The sequence below is a fragment of the Culex quinquefasciatus genome, chromosome 3 (assembly GCF_015732765.1).
Source record: "Culex quinquefasciatus strain JHB chromosome 3, VPISU_Cqui_1.0_pri_paternal, whole genome shotgun sequence".
Classification (NCBI taxonomy): domain Eukaryota; kingdom Metazoa; phylum Arthropoda; class Insecta; order Diptera; family Culicidae; genus Culex; species Culex quinquefasciatus.
The window spans coordinates 41,557,081-41,579,346 of NC_051863.1; the positions used below are offsets into that span (position 1 = coordinate 41,557,081).

General features: G+C 36.2%; 1 protein-coding gene across 10 annotated transcripts in view; it reads right to left on the reverse strand.

Moving 5' to 3' along the window:
• LOC6043488 overlaps window positions 1-22,266 on the reverse strand; it is a 304,631-nt gene that overhangs the window by 35,461 nt on the left and 246,904 nt on the right. For 9 of the 10 annotated variants that reach the window (XM_038265172.1, XM_038265177.1, XM_038265171.1 and 6 more), the window contains one exon: window positions 12,915-13,505. The exons of the other annotated variant lie outside the window; for it this stretch is intronic. In XM_038265172.1, the coding sequence (XP_038121100.1) occupies window positions 12,915-13,505 (591 nt within the window). The remainder of the gene's footprint in view (window positions 1-12,914; window positions 13,506-22,266) is intronic. 10 annotated transcript variants of the gene reach the window in all.

Consider the following 22,266-nt stretch of genomic DNA (forward strand, 5'->3'; position numbering starts at 1 on the left):
TTTTTTTCAAAAGGTTAATAATATTTTACACGAGGTTGAACATTAAAAATCAGATCAATGGTTTCCAAGGTATCTTCGATTAAACATTGTGGACCGAATGGGTTGCACTTATTAAAACTCGTTTTCGTAATTGAAAATCTTTACTAGACTTTTCTCAACAATTAACTAGACTTTACTAGACTTTTTCTCAACAATTAAAGTTTGGATTAACAATGTCCAAAAAGGAAAATGTAGAGAATTGTCTCAACATTTCAAATATTTTTTTTAGAGATAGACGAGTAGGACAATATTTTGAATTTCTGGAAATCTAAGCCTCATAATTAACGGAACTCGAAAACGGTGCAATTTAGCAAAATTTCACACTATTACTTCTTGATACCAAATTATTTTTTTTAAATTTATTCATTTTCATAGTGAATTTTGAATACTTTTCAAAGTTCACTAATTTTTAAATCCCTAGCTAGATGAAAAACAAAACGTCCGTCATACCCCTTAGCTCAAAACTTATCACTTGTTCACTAAAATATATAAAAAATGCAAGAAAACTTCGAAAGGGTAACAATTGAGTTTCTGGGAAAATAAATATTTTGGAAGTTTTTAACGTCATGATTCGAATTCCCGGACACTTCGAAACCCGGACACTTCAACTTGTTTTATCAATTATTTGGATATAAGTTCGCATTATGAATGTCAAAACTGTGTTACCGTAAACTGGGGTCAATCGGGACACATGGGGCGAATTGGGACAGCAGTTTTTACCATGTTAGAGCACAATATTTTGATTTTTCTGGTTGGTTTCGGTTAGAGCAGACTCAGGCCAACAAAATGTGTACATCCATTTCCAAATTCAAAAACTTTAAGTGCTCTAAAAACTGCTGTCCCTATTCAGACTGTAGTCCCGATTCACCCCAGATTACGGTACTTTTTGAATTCTTGCATCGACTTTCATTTAAAGTCTGTTTGAACGCTGTAGTTAATGCCAAAACAATTAAATTAAATAAAATTATAAGTTTACAAAAAATGCGAAACATTTCAACGGAAATATTTCATAGGCATCCGAAGCACCGGGAAGGCAAAGCAGAAATTTATGGTTTTGATTTTCTTAAATTCTAGCCATGTTTTTTATAAACTATCGATTGTTTTGATGTTAACAGCTTATTTGAGACCTAAAGAATGCCATTCACTAGCATTTCAGTTCAAATTTGTGCGATTCATAAGCAAAATCGAGTGTCCGGAATTCGAAGCAAAAGTGTCCGGATTTCGAATCAGCTTTTAACAGTGTCCGGGATTCGAAGCACAACAAGTCATTTTAATTTTAAAATTCTGATTGCAAATTGTTAGGAAAGACATATGTTGCATGCATTCTCTTAAAACTGACTGTTTATACTAAATCATGCCGATATTTCTACATTTAAAACTTATTACATGATTTTTTGCCAGCTATAACAAAAATAATATGGTACTAAGTGTCCGGATTTCGAATCATGACGTTATTTGTTTTCCGTATACTTATTTTTTTTAAGAATTAATATCATTTCCTACAACTTTGCCGAAACCAGCCTCTGAAACCAATGATGAAAAAACGGCTTATTTGGACCTAAGAAATGCATGGACAAAGTTTTATCCAAATCGATATACACAAAAATTAAATACAATTTTTTTATGCAGAATTCTAGCGAACTGCTAATCTCAGACATGGTTTCGGGATCCAGATTTTCCAATGAGTTAGGGCACACATATGATCTGGCAAACCTATTTGTGCAAATATGGTATTTTTTACAAGCGTTTATAAATTTAAGTCATTTATAAAACTTGTTCGAAGCGGGATCTTAATAATTTGGATTAAAACATAAATGATACCGATTTTTTTCGTAACAGGAGAGAAAGGCACCATCCGCATAGGTGGATCAAGTTAGTTATTTAATCTAATGCTCAAAAGATTTTTCTGTTAAATAAAATTTAAATTTTCACTGAAAATTTGATCTTGGTACAAAAACTTGTTTGAAGATGAAGTAATGATTTGATGTTTTTTTTGTTAAAATGTTTTTCAGTAACAGTAAAAATGAACCACTCTACTTGTCGTTGATGTGTGTAACCAAGCGTGACCTGGTGCTAGGACACTCGCCGCTCTACTTATTTTTCTTGAAACTTGATTGTGTCCTCGTGCGTGCGTTTACCTTTGTGGAACTGATTCTTCCAATTATAAATTGCTTCGCGTGGGAGACCCGGTGTCACCAAACCACGACAATTGCTCATCTTTACACTTGTTCGCATGGTTTCATCGCAGTCACTTTTACTCGTTTTTGAGGTAAGCATTTGAAAAAGGAATTCTCCTATTGATTTTTAATGTTTGAGATTTTTAACAAGCCCTTTTCAAATGTTACCACAGCTTATGCAAGTCTTTTTTGGTTCGGTAGCAATAATGGGATCATAATTTTAAGGTCATACGCGGTAAACTAATTAGTTTTGTGGCTTTTGGTCGTGGCAAAATATCGTGTCAACTAGCACCAGGTGCGAAGGAAGTTGAGTTGCCGAGGTTGAGGAAACTTGGGAAAATGAGCGTTTCCCACGTTTCTCCTGCCACGTTTTCTGCAACAGGGACGCTTGGTTATACACTACGTTTTTTGGCGGTAACAAAACCCGTTTTGTGTGCATCTAGCTTGTTCTTACACTACGAATCGTTCGCTTTTCGAAAACCAATTTGCATATTCGATGGAATATTTTAAGAGAGCTTTGAGGGGCGCTAAGGACTGGAAAAAGACAAACTAAATAAACTTGTTATGTGTAATGAAGAAAAGTTTGATTAAAACTTTCACCGATATTATAACACACAAACACACACCCACACATACACTGCATGTTTACATAATCCACTCTCCTCCGTATTAAGTACGCAGCTTCGATAAAGGAGGTTAAAACACTCTCACTAACCTATACGTTTTTTTAAACTTCTGATAAAACACGCACACACTCTTCTAGCTATCTAAATCTATGTCTAGAACTGCATCCGTGTTTATATCTATGTATCGAGAGATGGGCAGACAAATCGGGGTGAACAAAACTTAAATTATGTAGAAAGTTTGAACTTGGAACTGACTGATATCAGGATGTATGTATTCGTAAGGCGTGTGTGTGTGTGTATGTGTATTTGTGTGTGTCTGGAAAAGAACCGAAGGTAAAGTTTTGCATTGCTTTTTGATCACTTTTTAGGGGGAGTTTTAAGCCTTAAACTTGTTCCATCCGATTGGTATCCAAATAATTCATCGAAGGTGATGGGATAGTTTCGAGATGTGTTGTTGAGTGAGAAATTGGCCACAAGAGGGCGTGGATGTTTGCATGCGAATGTTGTGTAACTTTTTCAGTGTGTTTTGAACGTAAATTTGTTTTACTGATTAAATAGTGTTCAATGGCAGACAAAATTACAAAAAAATAAAAACAAAAAAAAGTTGTTTTTTTTTCAATACTTTTTCCCATACAAAAATGAAAAGCCTTTCGGAAACCCGAGTCTGTTCAGATTGCTCCGGAATTTCAGAAAGTTGTTTTGAGGCCTGTTTACGATCAGAGAAAGGACATTTTTGATGATTTTATATGCAAACGTCAAGCCACCCAAATGGACACCACAATGAAGTGAATGGGGGTTATTTGGACAACCTTTTTGGAGTAATTTGGACAACCTTTTGTGGTGTTATTTGACAGCTCTTGTTCGGTGATTTTTTTTTTGATTTGTTTTTTGTTCGGTGATTTGGACACATAATGAATAGTGAATTTAATACATGATTTATGTGGGTAATTCTCTACCAACTCACACGAAATCGGAAAAAGTTGCCCCGACCCCTCTTCGATTTGCGTGAAACTTTGTCCTAAGGGGTAACTTTTGTCCCTGATCACTAGGCTTAGTGATTTTTCACGCTCGAAAATTGCAAATTTCACGGGGACCACAATTTCAAAACACCAAATTTCACGCAAATTTCGCGGAACTTTAAAAATGTTCAAATGACTCTGAAAATCCTATGTTTAAATCACAGAAACTACTTTTTATGCTTCATTTTATATTATTCTTCAATAAACTAAAAAAAATCTTCATTTAATTTGAATGCGACACAAAAAAATTCTCCTAATTTTCAAAAAAAAATCCTCCTGGTTCAGGGATGGACTCTACACATATTTTGAAACAAAATGTAGAGCACGCGTTTTCTCATTTACTGAAATGCTCTTTTAATATTTGACTTAAATGTTTTCGCTAATTTGCTAATTTGCAAAAAAAAAAAAAAGTAAATCTTTCCCAGTTTCTGAGGGGAACACCCTTGAAGAGTATCGGGGCCGGCATTTACAAAGCGGATTCAGTGGCAGTTTCATTCTCAACTTAATGTTAACATGTTAAGGTTAATTTTAACATTCCATAGGTCGCCTCCCTAAGGTGTCGTGATAAGGTCCAGTTTGTGACGACACACTACCTTCCCTTTACTAAGCAATCGATTCCAGAAGGGAAAAGATCACCAGTTGTGTTGGTCCGAGCCGGGATTTGAACCCCGATCTATCACTTACGAGGCGGAAGCGTTACCACTGGGCTACGTGGCTCGGTCAAATTTGCAAAATGAGTAAAATAATTTAAATTTTCTGTGACATTTAGCACATTAAACATATTTTTAAGGGTTTTAGCTCACTTTTCAAAAACTAAATTTAACAATTTGCAAAAATAATATCATTTTGAAAAAAATTGAATTTAAATTCTAAATGAGAAAGTAAATCAAAAGTAATATTTTTTAACTTTCACTGGAATAATCTACCCAAATAAACAAATAGTGTTAAAATTAAACAGGCCCAAAATGAAAATTTGATATGTTTTTAAAATATGATTCCAAAGATAAAAAATACTCTTCGTTTTATTTTCAATAAAACGAAGCTTAATTCTTTTAATTTCTTCCGAAACAAAACCATTGCAGTAAAATTTTTAAAACAGCGGATGAAAATATTACTAAATTTAGTTAGTTTAAAAAAACTCAAATACTGAATATTTCTTCAAATGGTTCGTATCAACTTGACATACATGTATATTCAAGCTTTTTAATTGAAAACTAATAATATTTAATGAAATTGTCTTTTTGGATGAAATATTTATTAAGTTGTTGTTGTTATTAAAAAAAAATCATTTGAGAAAATTGATAAATTTCACGAAATGGTCAAAAATTACTAACCCTATATTAGTAATTAAACTTAAACGGTATTCACTCGCTTAATTCTACAGTAGTTCATAAAGTTATTTTTATTCCTTTTTGAATTCGATTAAATATTTTGAGAAAAATCCTTACATTTTCACACAAACATAAAATTTCACGGAATTTCGCGGAAAAAGCCAAATTTCGCGGATTTCACGCTGTCCGCGAAATCGTGAAATTTCACTAACCCTACTGATCACGAATCCGAGGTCCGTTTTTTGATATCTCGTGACGGAGGGGCGGTACGACCCCTTCCATTTTTGAACATGTTAAAAAAGAGGTAATTTTCAATAATTTGCAGCCTGAAACGGTGATGAGATAGAAATTTGGTGTCAAAGGGACTTTTATGTAAAATTAGACGCCCAATTTGATGGCGTACTCAGAATTCCGAAAAAACGTATTTTTCATCGAAAAAAACACTAAAAAAGTTTTAAAAATTCTCCCACAACCCTGGCAACGCTAGAGCCAGCAACAACACGGTGTTCGACGCTCTCCAAGTTTTTTCGATTTTAACGCCACGAGTTACGTGATTATCCGCGAATCTGCCTCCCCGAGATGCCGAAGTCCGGCCGGGGCCGTGGCAGCTCGAGTGCGGTCTCGAAAAATCCGCGAAGTTCTTCTGCCGGCCGAGTGCAAAAAGGTGGTAAACAAACCATTGCCAATTCCGCCGCCATCACGAAAACGAGCGATCGAGTCTTTGACGACACGTATTTACACCCCGAATATCGACCACGTGGCATCGTGGCCCCGAGAAGTCCCGTGTTGACACGTGGGAAGACCGCGGCCGCAGCAGCCTCGAGCAAGGTGAAGGTGCCGAATCCCGACGGCAATAAATCAACGGGTGGAATTCCAACCAGCAACCCGTACGAGCCCCTCAGCGGGGAAGAGGAAGAAGACGTCGAAACCAGCAGTGACGACGACGACGAAAACAGCAACACTCCTCAGTCCAGCGCAAAGGAGACGAACAAAACGCGTTCGAAAGAACGAAGGCCGCCGCCTATCTATTGTCTGGGCCATCTTGCAGACGATATAGATGAGCTCCTCGAGGGCAATAAATATTCGCTCAAGCTAGGCAAAACTGCAGTGCAAGTCATCACACTCGACAAAAAAAGTTTTGCCGATGTGATCGCGACTCTCAAAGCAAATGGGATAAGGCACTACACTTTTAGCCATGCAGAGGACGTCCCCGTAAAAATTGTCCTCGGCGGGTATATGGATCGCGATAATTCGCAGCTGGAGGAACACCTCCAAAACGCGAAAGTACAACCGCGGGAGATAAAGGTGCTCTCGCGCAAGACCACGGAGACAGGTACGCACACGCTGTACTTGTTATACTTCAACCGCGGTGCCGTCAAGATCCAGGACCTGCGGCGGATTAAAACATTGGACGGGTTTTGGGTAAACTGGCGGTTTTACTCGAAACACCCGAACGACGCAGCGCAATGTCACCGTTGCCAGAAGTACGGCCACGGCTCGCGACACTGCAACCTTCAGCCACGTTGCGTGAAATGCGGTGGCACACACCTTTCTGAGGTGTGTTCACTGCCACGGAAGGCGGATTTGGGGGATGACGCAACCCAAACCAAGCCGCGCATCAAGTGCGCCAACTGCGAAGGTAATCATACCAGTAATTACCGTGGATGCAGCGCACGCAAAGCTTACCTCGAGGAGCAGGAAAAGAGGAAGAAGAAACCAGCAGCGTCCCGCCCTCCTCATCGAAGTACGCGCACAACCGTTCCTGCAGCTGAGCAGCGTACGGTTCCAGCGAGCAATTCAGCGTCTCCTCCTGGATGGGGACGTTCATTTGCCAGCGTCGTCGCCGCTGGCGGAAATTCGGCGCAGCAAGAAGTAACTGGCGAGGATCTTTTCACCCTGCCGGAGTTCTTTGCTCTCGCGGGGGAGATGCTAACGCGGTTCAAGACCTGCCGTAACAAAGCAGATCAATTTATGGCGCTTGGCGAACTTATGATTAAGTATATCTATAATGGATAAATATTTTACTGTGATCTATTTTTAAGCTTTCCTCTCTCACTATCCCCTTTCCTTAGCAAGTACAGATAGTTTTTTTTTCAATTTTTCTATCTATTGTTAAATCCTTATTTAGCAATTAGAGTTTCCAAATGAACTATGAAATAACTCACAGCTGTAAGGAACCCCAAAACTCTGTAATGTACTTAAATGAACTACAGTCGACTCTCTGGCTGTCGATCTTCTCGATATCAATATTGCTCCATGTACCGATGAATTCTTCAGTCCCTTCAAACTGCATACTTCGATTGTCTTTATTCCTCGATATTTTCTCTTGCTTGAAGGATCTCTTCCTCGACGGTCCCTTGGATTCTTTTTGCTTCAAATATCTATTCCGGTTGTCAATAATTTCACTTTCTCATGGCTTGCATAGACATTTTTCATTGAGAAACGAAGCTTTGAAGGGTGTTTGACATTTCTTTGTTTTTGTTTGCTGGGCGTTGCCATGATTCTCTCCCATAGCTGGTTATAAATAAAAAACTAATTTCAATCGAGTCTTCATTTTGCATCGTTCTGTAAACTGATATTTCTCTTCCTCGACGGTCCCTTGGATATTGACAACCAGAGAGTCGACTGTAATTGTATCATGATTATTCACTAATAAAATCTGAACTGAACTGAAAATTCTCCCATTTTCCGTTACTCGACTGTAAAAATTTTTGGAACTTGTCATTTTATGGGAAATTTTATGTACTTTTTTCATTTAGAACAAAATTTTTCATTTTAAAATTTCTTGTTTTTTCTAACTTTGCAGGGTTATTTTTAAGAGTGTAACAATGTTCTACAAAGTTGTAGAGCAGACAATTACAAAAATTTTAATATATAGACATAAGGGATTTGCTTATAAACATCACGAGTTATTGCGATTTTACGAAAAAAAAGTTTTGAAAATGTTAGTCGTCGTTGATCATGGCCGTTCATGGTCACCCGCGACAGACACGGACGACGAAACAAAGAGAAACGCAAAAAGTAACTTTTTCAAAACTTTTTTTTCGTAAAATCGCGATAACTCGTGATGTTTATCAGCAAACCCCTTATGTCTATATATCAAAATTTTTGTAATTGTCTGCTCTACAACTTTGTAGAACATTGTTACACTCTAAAAAATAACTTTGCAAAGTTAGAAAAAACACGAAATTTTAAAATGAAAAATTGTGTTCTAAATGAAAAAATGACCCTTCTGGGTCAATGTAGATTCGAAAAGTACATTAAATTTCCCATAAAATGACATGTTCCAAAAATTTTTACAGTCGAGGAACGGAAAGTGGGAGAATTTTTAAAACTTTTTTAGTGTTTTTTCGATGAAAAATACGTTTTTTCGGAATTCTGAGTACGCCATCAAATCGGGCGTCTAATTTTACATAAAAGTCCCTTTGACACCAAATTTCTATCTCATCACCGTTTCAGGCTGCAAATTATTGAAAAATACCTCTTTTTTCGCATGTTCAAAAATAGAAGGGGAATTACCCCTTGTGCATTAATTATTTCATAGCTTTTGCATTTTTTTCGATTTGTTTTTTCAAAAATATTAATTTTTAGTTAAATTAAAAGATTTACAGTTATAACAGTTATTAACAGTACCGCTTCACGATTAAATGTTGAGTCTTTTGCTATTAAAAATGACTCATTTTTTAAATTCATTTCATTTTTTTAGGTTGCTTTAACAATTACATTGGTGCAGTTGTTATCCTGAGCAGACCCCAAAAGGAACTGAAAAATTGCTGAGCTCGCTAAATTTGAACAATTTTATTGTTTTTCCATTCAACCAGATTACACCCTAATGGACTACCATTCAACAGATGATTTGTTCAAAATGGGGAGAGAGTTTACTGGTACTAAGAAGAACGAATTGGACAGAGAAGGAAAAAAAAAATGCAAAAATAACCTTCGAAATAGCCATTCAAAAATGACTCCAAAATGTTATAAAGTGATTTCAAAATTTTAAATCCAGTGTGGTTGGAAAAAAAGTATATTTTATTTTAGATTACATTTTTTGTAGTTCCTGAGAAACCAATAATCAAATTTACGGGTAATTAAAGTCTGAATTGTGATCCTTTTGTTTTGCCTGGCAGGTTCAGATGTTCCGACTTGTTTTGGAGAAAAGTAAGGAGAGCTGGAACAAATCTCTGTAAACCCTTTTTCTCAACCCTGAAATATGACAATTAAAAGAAGTGCCATATGCATTTCAATAAGTTTTTTGTGGATTGTAGCAATACTACTTAACCATTCTTAGAACCAAATGCCAATTTTGCTCCATATCTGAAGAAAACATGATTTTACAAGAGGAGTCTATGTTACCCTCACTGCCCAAATTACCTAAAACTCACTAGTCACAAATGCTTGGTTACAGATACTCTCCAGTCATAGAATTGCAAAATATATTTTGAGGAATTTAAGAAAAATAGTCTGGTTCCCTATACTTACAATCAGTTATTTTGTGTGAATTTAATTCTATAGGTCAGACTCGATCATACGAAGGCCTTAAAAAAAACATTTCGATTAGGGGAAATATACCCATTCTAATCAAACACCTATCTTCGTCATATGGAGAGTTTGATCCTCGATTAAAGCCCCAAAAATACAGTTTAGGCTATGAACTTACCAGCTACAGCACCGCGTCAAGTAAGCATTCAAATTTATGCCACTTTTTAATGCACTTTTGATCATAATTTTTATTTTGCGAGACCATTTCTCATCATTTTGGTGGAACACACATCCACACGCAAGGTGAGAGGTTAACTACGTAACGAAAGTAGTCATCAATATCTTTTCACTTGCGCTAACGATTTCAAAGCGTTTAAGATAAAAAATTGCTTCCAACTACCGGCAACATGTTCTTTTGCACATTAGTTAGTCACTCACATGAAAAATAATCCCGAAACATGTAAATAATTAGCAAGTGCCATAAAAAAAACAAACGTGCCAAGTCTTTTGCCGTTTAAATTTTGACGACCCATTCCAATCGAAGGCTGAAGAAAACCGAGCGAGAAGCGAAGGCAAATAAAGAACAAAGGGTGGCCACTGGCCACCAACACCACCAACAACGCCTGTTGGAGTGAGCCAGTGATGCCAGGAAACTTTCTGTATAAATGCTACTTTTCGTCAGTTTTCGCTTAAAATTTCACCAATTTTGGCGGCACTAAGCAGACCCAAAAGAGCGCTGGAAGAAAAAAGAACTAAGCTAAAAATAGGAAAATGGGCGTGGCTCAATGCCCTCGACTGATTAGAATGCATTTGGGAAATATTTTTTTTAAATGCTTGTAAAAGGAATAGCATAACTTTTAATAAAAGTGAAAATAAACAGAAATGTTCACAAAAAGTTGCTCTACTCGTTGGTGTACTTGGTTTTAGTAAATTTCAAGGAACACTCCAGATTATCCAGCATCATGCAGACACGATCGTTTTTTAGGCTTAAAATGGGTATATTTCCCCTATTCGAATCACAAAAAAAACATTTTTTTACTCTTTGTCTTATTTTTGGTTGTCGAATTAGAATATGACCCCTAATCTTAGCTAAAGTGAATTAGTAGAATTTTTAAATCCAAAATGAATGCCAAATCTTTGAGGCTCCGGATGATCGAGTCTGGACTGTATGACTTTGGATATTTTCACATTAAACATTATTGTAACAGTTTGTTGTCATCGTTTTTTGTTATTTGCAGAAATTGTACCTTTTGGCCAAAACTAGATTTAGCCAAACAAGCTGCCTCGTTACCAGAAAAAGATTATCGCAGCGTTGGAAGAAACGAACGTCTCGACACAGTTGGACAGCAAAGTTGCCAGAGAGATAGAACGCACAAAAAGAACACGACGAACATGAAAACAGATCATTATCACCATCCACCAACACCGTCATAGAAGTAGTCCAAACATGTGAGCATACACATAGTACCACCAAGGAAAGAGACAGAGAGAGAGCACATTATGAAGATCAAATTTGCTGGAAGAACTTTTTTTTCGGTCGCTGTAATTTTTTTTGATCAGTTACATTGTTAGTGATAGAAGTTAGTTGGGAAAAAGTAGAGCAAAAGTCAGAAAAAAGAGAAAAGAGAGCGTTCACGCCACGGACATTGAACATTTTTTTGACTCCATTTTTTTCAGAGATACAAGATGCAAGTGATTCTGGTGCGTATACTTGTGTGTGTGGGTGTGGGTGTTTGTGTGAATCGGTGTAGATGTGAGCCGGGTGACCAATTTCAATTGTAAGAGTCAGAGAGGTCGAGCAAATTTGGACGATTTCAAGTTGATTTACTTTTGCTTGCAAACGCGTACACAAAAAAGGACGTGCACGTGACAAATTGTGCTGAACGTGTGTGTGTTTTTGTGGATGGTTAGTGTGTGTATCATAATGTTGCTTACGTGGAATGATTAATAGAATAAACGTTACTTCATTGCATGTCACAAAATTGTTACACCAGTAAGTTAGAGAGCAAGACGATCATGATCAAAAAACAATAACAAGAAAAAGGTGTTTGAGGCGAAAGTCGTTACCGTTTGGAGAGGGAATGCTGCCGCTGCTGGAAGAGATATATTATTTGATTGGAACACTGCAGTTTTATTCAATTGTGTACCTTACACTATCTCCAACACATGTTCTTGATCGTAAACATAAAGAAAAACAAGAAGATATTTGACGTGATTTTATCGTTCATAAAGCCTCCATACAATTTTGACAGCTTCTCATACAAAAACGGTATAAAAAAAGTCAATGTAGTTATGCCGAACAGGAATGTCTTATAATAACATAGTTCAGGCAAGTTTAGTTAATCGAGTTGTCCGGATCTGTCATGCGACCTGGAAATGATCCATTTCTAACTGAATGTATTCACTATATGAATGTGAGGAAGGAACCAACCATCTAAAGGGGGATTAAGTAACTTTTTTTAAATTTCATTGCCATTTCCTGTTGAAGAGCTGTTAGGCTATGGCAAACAAACAAACAAACAAACTAGAACTTTTTTTGTGTTTGACAGTTTGCCAAACCCGCAAACAAAGCCAAATGTATGCAGGGTGACGTTTCCGCAAACAAATGCAGTCAAACAAACAGAGCAGGCAAATTGCCAAACTGTCAAAAAGTTTGTTTGTTTGTGAGTTGATTTTTTGTTTGTTTGTCGAAGTCTAATACGTCCTGTACTGAACTGTCAAGCATGTCATGGATTATTTAAGGTACTTTTTGATTCTGCAATAACCCAGAGAGGTCATTTTTGCATTTAGATCAAAAAATTACATTTTAAAATTTGTAACTTTGCAGGGTTACAGTTGTCCCAATTCTTTGGATGTTTGATGGGGACGCCTAGTTCTTGGTACTTGTTAATAGTGTGTACAAAGTACTGGGCGCCCTCATTAACTGGTTAAGGGGTAAAATTGATTCAATTGGGTGAGTAAAATGTTTTACTCGTCGATTTGTCTGTGATTAAAATGTATAAAATGAAGCTTTAAGGTGCAAAGTTCCCGCCTGAAATAAATCTCCAGCAGCAGCATTCCAGTGCCCATTCCAGACGGTTTCGCCCATCGCACAGAGTGTCAGTAGTGTCACGGGAAGGTGTGAGTACGAGGGTGAAAAAAATATATGTAGAAATATAAAGATATAGAACAGGAAACAGGACCCGAAAAATATGTAATACATGGAAAATGATGAAGGAGTGTGATAAATAATATTTGCAACCATTCCTCTTGATCTTTCGCAGCGAACAGTAGTACGCCATCACGGCCCGCAGCTTCTTCCAGCTCTGGGCGCCCTGGGTCATCCCGTTGGACATTGACTTTTGCAGCAGTTGGCCTCCGCCGGGACCTCGCAGGGATCCACCGACACCGCCCCCGCTATCCATCGAGGATAATTGATTAATCTCATTAACGTCGTCTTCGTCGTCATCGTCCAGCGTTGGATCCCGCAGTGAGAACCGACGCCCCCGGGAGGGTCGCCGGCCCCGGGAAGTGGTCGAAGACTGGCGCGAAAAGGACGCCTCGTTCCACCGGACGGACGAAGATTGCCGCGCCCGCTGCCGGTTGCGCCGCTGGTCGGCCTCGTTGAAGCTGAAACTTCTATCGATGGACTGATAGCCGAGTCCGGTTCGGGGTCCTCCTCCGGCACCCGGCTGGTCGATGGTTCCCGCCGACGAGTTAGACGCCGTTCGCAACGTTCGGAACGAGTTGTAGCTGGGATGACGCAGCGGACGAACTGCGGACAGTTCGTTGCTGGTCGAGCGGGACACCAGCGAGGTGGTCGGACCGACCAGGGTCCGGGACGAACCGGAGCTAAAACTACATTCATATTGTTGGTATATCTATATATATATACATACATACTTGTGAAACTTGTGTACATGTGACGATGGTGTTAGTGTGTGGGTGTTTAAAAATAGACACTGTCCCTCGAGAGATGGCGGGACAGTGGACGGGTTAAGGGAGGACATTTCATATGTATATATTTTATGGTTGGCCAAATCGCTCGTCTTGGAGTTTTGCTTTGAGGGTCATCCCCACCCGCAGCGAGTTTGGGCAGAAGGCATAAAATTGTTCACTGATTCGGGTTGTTTCGGCAGAGATCTTGTTTACGAGACTATATTGCGTTAGCTTTCCCCTGGTCAGAATTGCCCAAGAGCAGGCAATAAAACACCGGTTGGGAACAACCCTTTTTTGGGTTATTTGTCGGACCAACGTGCCGTCGTCATCCCTGGAGGATGATGTGTCTGCCAATCAGTCTTAATGTTGTTTACTGATTTTGAAGGAACATTAATCATTTAATGGGGGTAGATGTCTGTGCATAAACTTGAATTAATTCAAATCTGCAGGGCGACCAAGTCCTATCGATGCTAGCCTTAACAGCGTATTTTATTTTGTAGTACTTGGAGCCTTGAATCCATTTCAATGCATTGCATCAACCATGTTGGAAAAACATAAACAAATTATCTGAAGATGACAATCACTTTCTCAAGAGTTGATTGAAAAGATTTAGTTAAATAGTTTTTGATTGAAGTCAAGGATCATTGTAAAATAATCACATGCTTAAATTTGTAAATTTGGAAATATTACGAAATAATCATCGTATTTTATGACATATACCAAAAGCCACAGAATTATGAAGGATTTTAAATGTAATATAAAAAAAAGTAAAAATGTAATATACTATCCAATCAAACACTTCACATGAGTGAAAGCGATAACAATGTTGGTTCAAATGCGAAAGAAATTTTGAACGGTAAATTTGACATTATCGGTTTTGATTGGCAATTATTTATATTTAAAACTATCAACTTTTGCTGAGACATTTGAAATTTGGACTTGAAAATAGATTTTATGGTATTCCAAATTTTACTAAACGTTTTAATTATAAGAAATAACAAGCTGTCTTTGACATCTAATAAAGCTCTGAAGGAGATATTAGACTATGACAAACAATCAAACAAATTCGTACATTTTCGGGTTTGACAGTTTGCCAAACTCGCAAACTTGTGTGTGGTAAACTTCCAAACAAAGCAAAATGTATGCAGGCTGACATTTCTGCAAACAAACAAAGCAGATCAACTGTCAAAAGTGCGAATTTGGTTGTTTGTCATTGTCTAATACCTCCTTAACCATCATCTCAACCCATCAGTCAAAGTATTTTATTGGGTAAATTTGGTTTGTAAGGAATTTTGATAGAACATTTAATAATGAGGACCCCGTGGCACGGTGGTTAGCGGCTTCGGCTGCCGATCCCTCATGTGTGCTAAGGGGCCCGGGTTCGATTCCCGCCCATCTCCTCTGGGTGTTCTGTGTTTGTCCCGTTAGTTAGTAAATTCAGTCTGAAAAGACGGTGTGATGTCTATTAAATAGTTATAAAACCAGAAACATAGTTATAAAACCAGAAACATACAAAAATATCCATTTGAAATCAAAGTAAAATAAAGTTAAATAAAAATGTCAAATCAGCAAAAGCCTTGTCCAAAGCAAACATTAAAAAAAAGTTTCAGTATTCTAGACCAATATCTCATGTTATGTTATAATCCATTAAAAATGTATTATTTTTCTTTCTCAAACTATGGATTTCTTTGACAATGCTTGTAAATATTTCCCTGAATTCTTATTTTATGAAAATATATTCAGGATTCCACGATATTTTACATCTTTATTCAACTTATAATGTGTCTTTCCAAGAACAAACTTTTCAGGAACAAATAGTCATCGCTACTTTCAAATGTGTCTAGTAGGAAATTTTCTCAGCAGTCCAATGCACAGTGGTCCAGATCGCAAAATTAAGTGGAAAATGGATTTTCCGAAAAATGGTGACGTTTTGGAGCTTTGGTGTCTTCAGAAGAGTTGTTGCAAATGGAAAGGGGCAACTTTTGGTTTGGTTCAAAATTAGGGTGGTTCACGATTAGGGTGATTTTGAAAATCTAACTTTTCAGGAATATTTTTGGGAATTTTTTTGTCTTCTAGAAAGTTGATGGGCTTGCCAATCCAAGCAACTTTGTCCAAGACACCAAAATTTTATCTCGTAATCTACGCCTTCTATGACCAAATTTATAAAAGCATCTGAGCAAACCTTCAAAAATCAGTTTTTTGAACGTGGCAATTCAGGGTTAACTTTTAGAGAAAAGTGATATTCGGAGCACTTTTAGAGCTCTACAAAACAAACATTTTCATTTTTTGACATGTCAATTTGGACTTAAGGGTCAAAAGTTACAGCCATTTTAAGGTAAAAAAGATGCAAATTTAAAACTTAAATATCTCAAAATGGCGCAAGCCAAATTTTAAGCACTAGGTTGCATTTGAAAGAAGAGATCTAGCACTACAGAAATCTCAGGGTGTTTTCTTTAAACTTGAGATATCTTCATTTGAAAAGTCTAATTTTCAAGGGAAAACCATATGGGACCACCTAACGAAATTCGAAAATTGTCCAAATATGTTTTTCCATGTAATTTTGCCCGCTGAATCTGAATCTGCCCTCAGAATTGAGCCAAAATGTCAACAAATCGATTTTGGTCATATTTTGGGTTTCCATGTAAAATTATCATTTAAACCCAAAATATGACCAAAAATCGATTTGTTGACATTTTGGCTCAATTCTGAGGGCAGATTCAGATTCAGCGGGCAAAATTACATGGAAAACATATATTTGGACAATTTTCGAATTTCGTTAGGTGGTCCCATATGGTTTTCCTTGAAAATTAGACTTTTCAAATGAAGATATCTCAAGTTTAAAGAAAAACACCCTGAGATTTTTCAGCGTTTGTAGTGCTAGATCTCTTCTTTCAAATGCAACCTAGTGCTTAAAATTTGGCTTGCGCCATTTTGAGATATTTAAGTTTTAAATTTGCATCTTTTTACCTTAAAATGGCTGTAACTTTTACCCTTAAGTCCAAATTGACATGTCAAAAATGAAAATGTTTGTTTTGTAGAGCTCTAAAAGTGCTCCGAATATCACTTTTCTCTAAAAGTTAACCCTGAATTGCCACGTTCAAAAACTGATTTTGAAGGTTTGCTCAGATGCTTTTATAAATTTGGTCATAGAAGGCGTAGATTACGAGATAAATTTTGGTGTCTTCGACAAAGTTGCTTGGATTGGCAAGCCCATCAACTTTCTAGAAGACAAAAATTCCCAAAAATATTCCTGAAAAGTTAGATTTTCAAAATCACCCTAATCGTGAACCACCCTAATTTTGAACCAAACCAAAAGTTGCCCCTTTCCATTTGCAACAACTCTTCTGAAGACACCAAAGCTCCAAAACGTCACCATTTTTCGGAAAATCCATTTTCCACTTAATTTTGCGATCTGGACCACTGTGCAATGCTTTTAAGAACGAAACGTTTTATCAATAAATTTCTGAGATATCTATTTTTTATGTTTTTTGTTCTGAATACCTTCATTATTTATTGGAAACTGTTAAATAACAGTTCTGGAAACTGGACAAATTATGTGTTTTATGTGACATTTACTCATCAAAATGTGCAAAATAAGACAGAGCAATTCCATCACAAATCAGTAATTTTTCTGGTACTTTTGTACCCGACCCTCTCCGATCTCAATGCAACTTTGTAGACATGTTATCCTAGGACTATATAAGCAATTTTTGTGTATATGGAGCCAATAGTACTCGAAAATAACATTTGAGAAGGGCGTAAGGTATTTAAATATTTAAATATTTTTGTATTTTTCAATTTAAAAATTACTGTATTTCGAAGCCGTTGCATCGTATCAAAAAGTGGTCGAAGAGGAAATTAGACGGGCTTTCTGAAAAAAAAAATACACTGAAACAAAAAAACACGCACTTCTATGAGATTTTTCAGTTTTTCAGTTTAAAAGTTAAATTTGATGGTGATGTCACGATTTTATTTCGCTCAAAATTTTTGAGGAAATAGCCTAAGATGTTACAAAAAGACTCACAAAAAATGCAGGATGGTATGCCTCTCCTAAAAAATACAAAAATCATTTACTACAACTGTTTTTTTTTAAAGTGGTCTGAACGTCAAAATTTTTCAGAATCAGTAGTGGAAATCGATTCCCCAGACAATTTTACATAAAATTCTCCATATTGGTCAATGTCCTTAGTCCAATCCTTGGGAAGATACAGCGGTTTTAAAAATAAAAATGTTGAAAAAAATAGGTTTTTTTGGTGGTTTTTGGCAATTTCTGTATGACAGCCTTGGGTTTTCGGTCTCGTAAATATTTTTACCGGAAAGCTCGTCCCATTTCCTATAAATTTGCCTTTGACAGTTTTTCAATTTGACTCATCTAATTATTTACGTAAGCCTATTTACTATCCAGGTTTCCACCACACTGAAAAAAATATTCTATTTACAGTTATGAGCAATGTAATTAAACTTATATCTGTAAGCCCATACATTTAATTGAAATGCTGTCAAAGACAAACTTATGCGAAATTCGACGAGCTTGCCGGTAAAAATATTTACGAGACTGGAAAGCTGAATCTGCCATATAGAAATTTTCAAAAACCACCAAAAAACTGATTTCCACTATCGATTCTGAAAAATTTTGACGTTTAGATCACTTTTCAAAAAAACAGTTGTAGTAAATGATTTTTGTTTTTTTTAGGAGAGACATACCATCCTGCATTTTTCGTGAGTCTTTTTGTAACATCTTAGGCTATTTCCTCAAAAATTTTGAGCGAAAAAAAATCGTGACATCATCATCAAATTTAACTTTTAAACTTAAAAACTGAAAAATCTCATAGAAGTGGCGTGTATTTTTGTTTCAGTGTATTTTTTTCAGAAAGCCCGTCCAATTTCTTACAAGTTTGTCTTTGACCACTTTTTGATACGATGCAACGGCTTCGAGATACAGTAATTTTAAAAATGCAAAATACAAAAGTATTTAAATACCTTACGCCCTTCTCAAATGTTATTTTCGAGTACTATTTGCTCCATATACACAAAAATGGCTTAAATAGGCCTAGGAGAACATGTCTACAAAGTTTGATTGAAATCGGAGAGGGTTGGGTACAAAAGTACCAGAAAAATTCCTAATATGAGCTGGAATTGCTCGACAATAAACAACTTTGTAGAAAGTTGCAAATCACTAAACATTTTGAAAATAATGTTTTAACTTAGTTTTTCAATATTTGTGATTTATTTAGAACATAAAACCAAAATTAAATAAGTTTTTAACATCACGTGTCTGCTCTGATTTCGCTGATTCAATCGATTTTTTTTTGTAGATTTGAGAATTTTAAGATTATTATTGGATTTGAATTAATATGATATTCCCATAATCAAATATGAACCAGGAACATGCATACATGACATGATTTAAAATCGAAAATGTACTACAAATTACTGTTGCAAGCTTAATATTCTCATAAGTATAAAATAAAGAAAAAAAATGTTTTTCTGTTGAAAATACATTTGAAAATTCGTGTGTTTTAACTCTGAATGTTGAAAACATCGCCACAAACTTGTATTTTTTTATCCGTCTGAAACTTTTTTGGTGCCTTTGGTATGCCCAAAGAAACCATTTTACATCATTAGTTTGTCCATATAATTGTCCATACAAATTTGGCAGCTGTTCATACAAAAATGATGTATGAAAATTCTAAAATCTGTATCTTTTGAAGGAATTTTTTGATCGATTTAATGTCTTAGGCAAAGTTGTAGGTATGAATATGGACTACACTGAAAAAAAAATGATACACGGTAAAAAAATTTTGATGATTTTTTATTTAACTTTTTGTCACTAAAACTTGATTTGCAAAAAAAATATGTTTTATGGGACATCAAATGCCAACTTTTCATAAATTTCCAGATTATGCAAAAAATCTTTGGCAGAGTTATGAATTGTTTAATCAATACTGATTTTTTCAAAAAATGGAATTAATGGTCGCAAAAATTTTTCAGCTTATTTTTTTGATGTAAAATCAAATTTGCAATCAAAAAGTACTGAAGTGAAATTTTAATAAAGTGCACCGCTTCAAGTTAAGACCATTTCTAGGTAACTGTTTTGAAAATAGTTGCAGTTTTTCATTTTTTAAACTTGGTGCACATGTTTGCCCACTTTTGAAAAAAATATTTGTGAAAAGCTGAGAAAATTCTCTATATTTTGCGATTTTGAACTTTGTTGATACGACCCTCAGTTGCTGAGATATTGCCATGCAAAGGTTTAAAAACATAAAAATTGATGATTTCCAAGTCTCACCCAAACAACCCACCATTTTCTAACGTCGATATCTCGGCAACTAATGGTCCGATTTACAATGCATAAATATGAAACATTCGTGAAATTTTCCGATCTTTTCGAAAAAAATATCTTCAAAATTTGTAAACCAGGACTAACATTTTAAAAGGGCGTAAAATTGAATATTTGGCCCTTTTGATGAGTAAATGTCACATAATACACATCTTTTGACAAGCTTCACAAACTGTTGTTAAAAACATTCCAATTAATCATAATGAAATTTAGAACAAAAAATTTAAAAAAAAAATAGATATCTCCGAAATTTCTCGATGAATTCGCTCTTTAAGACATTAGAAAGTAGCGATGACTAATTATTCCAGAAAAGTTTGTTCAAGCAAAGACGCCGTGTTTAAAAAATGCATTTTTGCTTTTTTTACGAAGGTTTCCTTTAAAACGAAATAAACAAATTTTGACGTAATACTCAAAATCCCCCGTCATATAGATGTTTCAACTCGTTAGCCAATAGCCAAATTGGCACTGGAGTGACAAAAACTATTTTCTAAAAGAAACAAAAAAATGTTCAACGAGAAATTTCCGATAAGATTATGCTTTAGGTTTTTACGGTGAAATATTTCAATTTTAACATACACCCAACTGGCAGTCGCATGATTGTGATGCATGGCGGCATGAAAGTATATCAGAATCTGCATGAAAACTGTCCTCATGCATTTTTTGCGATATAGGGGTATGACATTTTTGCCCGTTATCGACAATTATCGACATTACCGACGGCTTTTTGGTTGTATTTCACAAAAAAAAACCCTAAACAGAACGAGGATTGAACCACTAACTTCTTGGTTATTGATCCGACACGCTACCACCGCGCCATGGACGCTTGATGAAAAGTGAGTGAAAGAGCACCAACATATGCTTCTCTTTGGAGTGTTGCTCGGGGATGGGCCAGCATTATATGTGTTGGTGAGAACTGCAGATCGCTGAAATTTTTACACGCGGGCAAAAATGATCTACGGGCTTGCTGCAAAAAATGTTATAAAATGTGACATTTTCTGCAGCAAATCCAATGTTGCAGATTTTGAGATATATTTTTCCTTTGGGTGTAGTAGCATTCAATACAAAAGAATTTCTGAGTCATCACAAGTACCGTAATCTGGGGTGAATCGGGACTACAGTCTGAATAGGGACAGCAGTTTTTAGAGCACTTAAAGCTTTTAAATTTGGAAATGAATGTACACATTTTGTTGGCCTGAGTCTGTTCTAATCGAAACCAACCAGAAAAATCAAAATATTGTACTCCAGCATGGTTAAAACTGCTGTCCCAATTCGCCCCATGTGTCCCGATTGACCCCAGTTTACGGTACAGAATATTATTGGTGGATCCCCTAGCATTAATTTGATGTGTAATCTGGAGTGGTTGAAACTTTGTTTTGATTATTCTAGAACAAATTTTGTACATTTTAACTGAAAACTATTCATTTTAGTGAATCACAAAAAGCGAGTTCTAAACATGTTTAGGGGTTTTTAGATGCAAGGCGTCATTCCTCCGAGAGTTCTTTTGAACGACTTCAAGATCTAGGCCTCTCCCAATACTTTTCCAATACTTCCATGATAAGGTGCATTTCTCGAAAAAAAAAAATGCAAAATAATATCATACTTAAAAAATACACAAGAAAGGTAGTAGAGTGTAACAAAATTGACTTTTTGACGAGCATTCAGGGGCTGGTTCTCGTGGGTGTACTGAGCTCAAATCCAATAATATGGGCTTGATTGGACTTAACAGGAGCTTGCACGTTAAATTCTATTTAAATGGGATTTAACCCGTAAAAAGACATTTGTTTTTTTTTCAAAAATGTCAATGCTGGGATCTTTTTTTTTGAAAAATTGCCAAAATATGAAGATTTGTACACAGCATCAGAGTGCTCAAAACTTAAATATTATATATATCAAAACATGCGATCTGGCGGACCTGGCCTTCACGCCAATGATGTTGGAAATAAACGCTTCAGTGGCCAAAATGCCTCAAAAATTTAAAATTTAAAAAAAATCTGTTTTATGGTTAAAATTTCATTTAAAATTCAGGTGCAAAGGGATTCGCTAGGAGACGGTGATTTTAGCGGATTGCAGACTGGATTTCGCCATGTGATGTGATGATTGTCTAAGCCCAAGTTGCTTAGGATTGAATTCAAGTGCAAAGCGCCAAGTCCAATTAAGATCACATTTTGGATTTGAGCTCAGTACGCCCACCAGAACCAGCCCGTGAATGTCCGCCAAAAAGTCATTTTTGTTAAATCCTAATGAGTAGTAAATTGCACTCCATTTTTGCATTTTAACATTTTATGAGGAAATTTCTATGATTATTTTTGGCCACAAGTAGTAATGTAAAAATACTTTAAC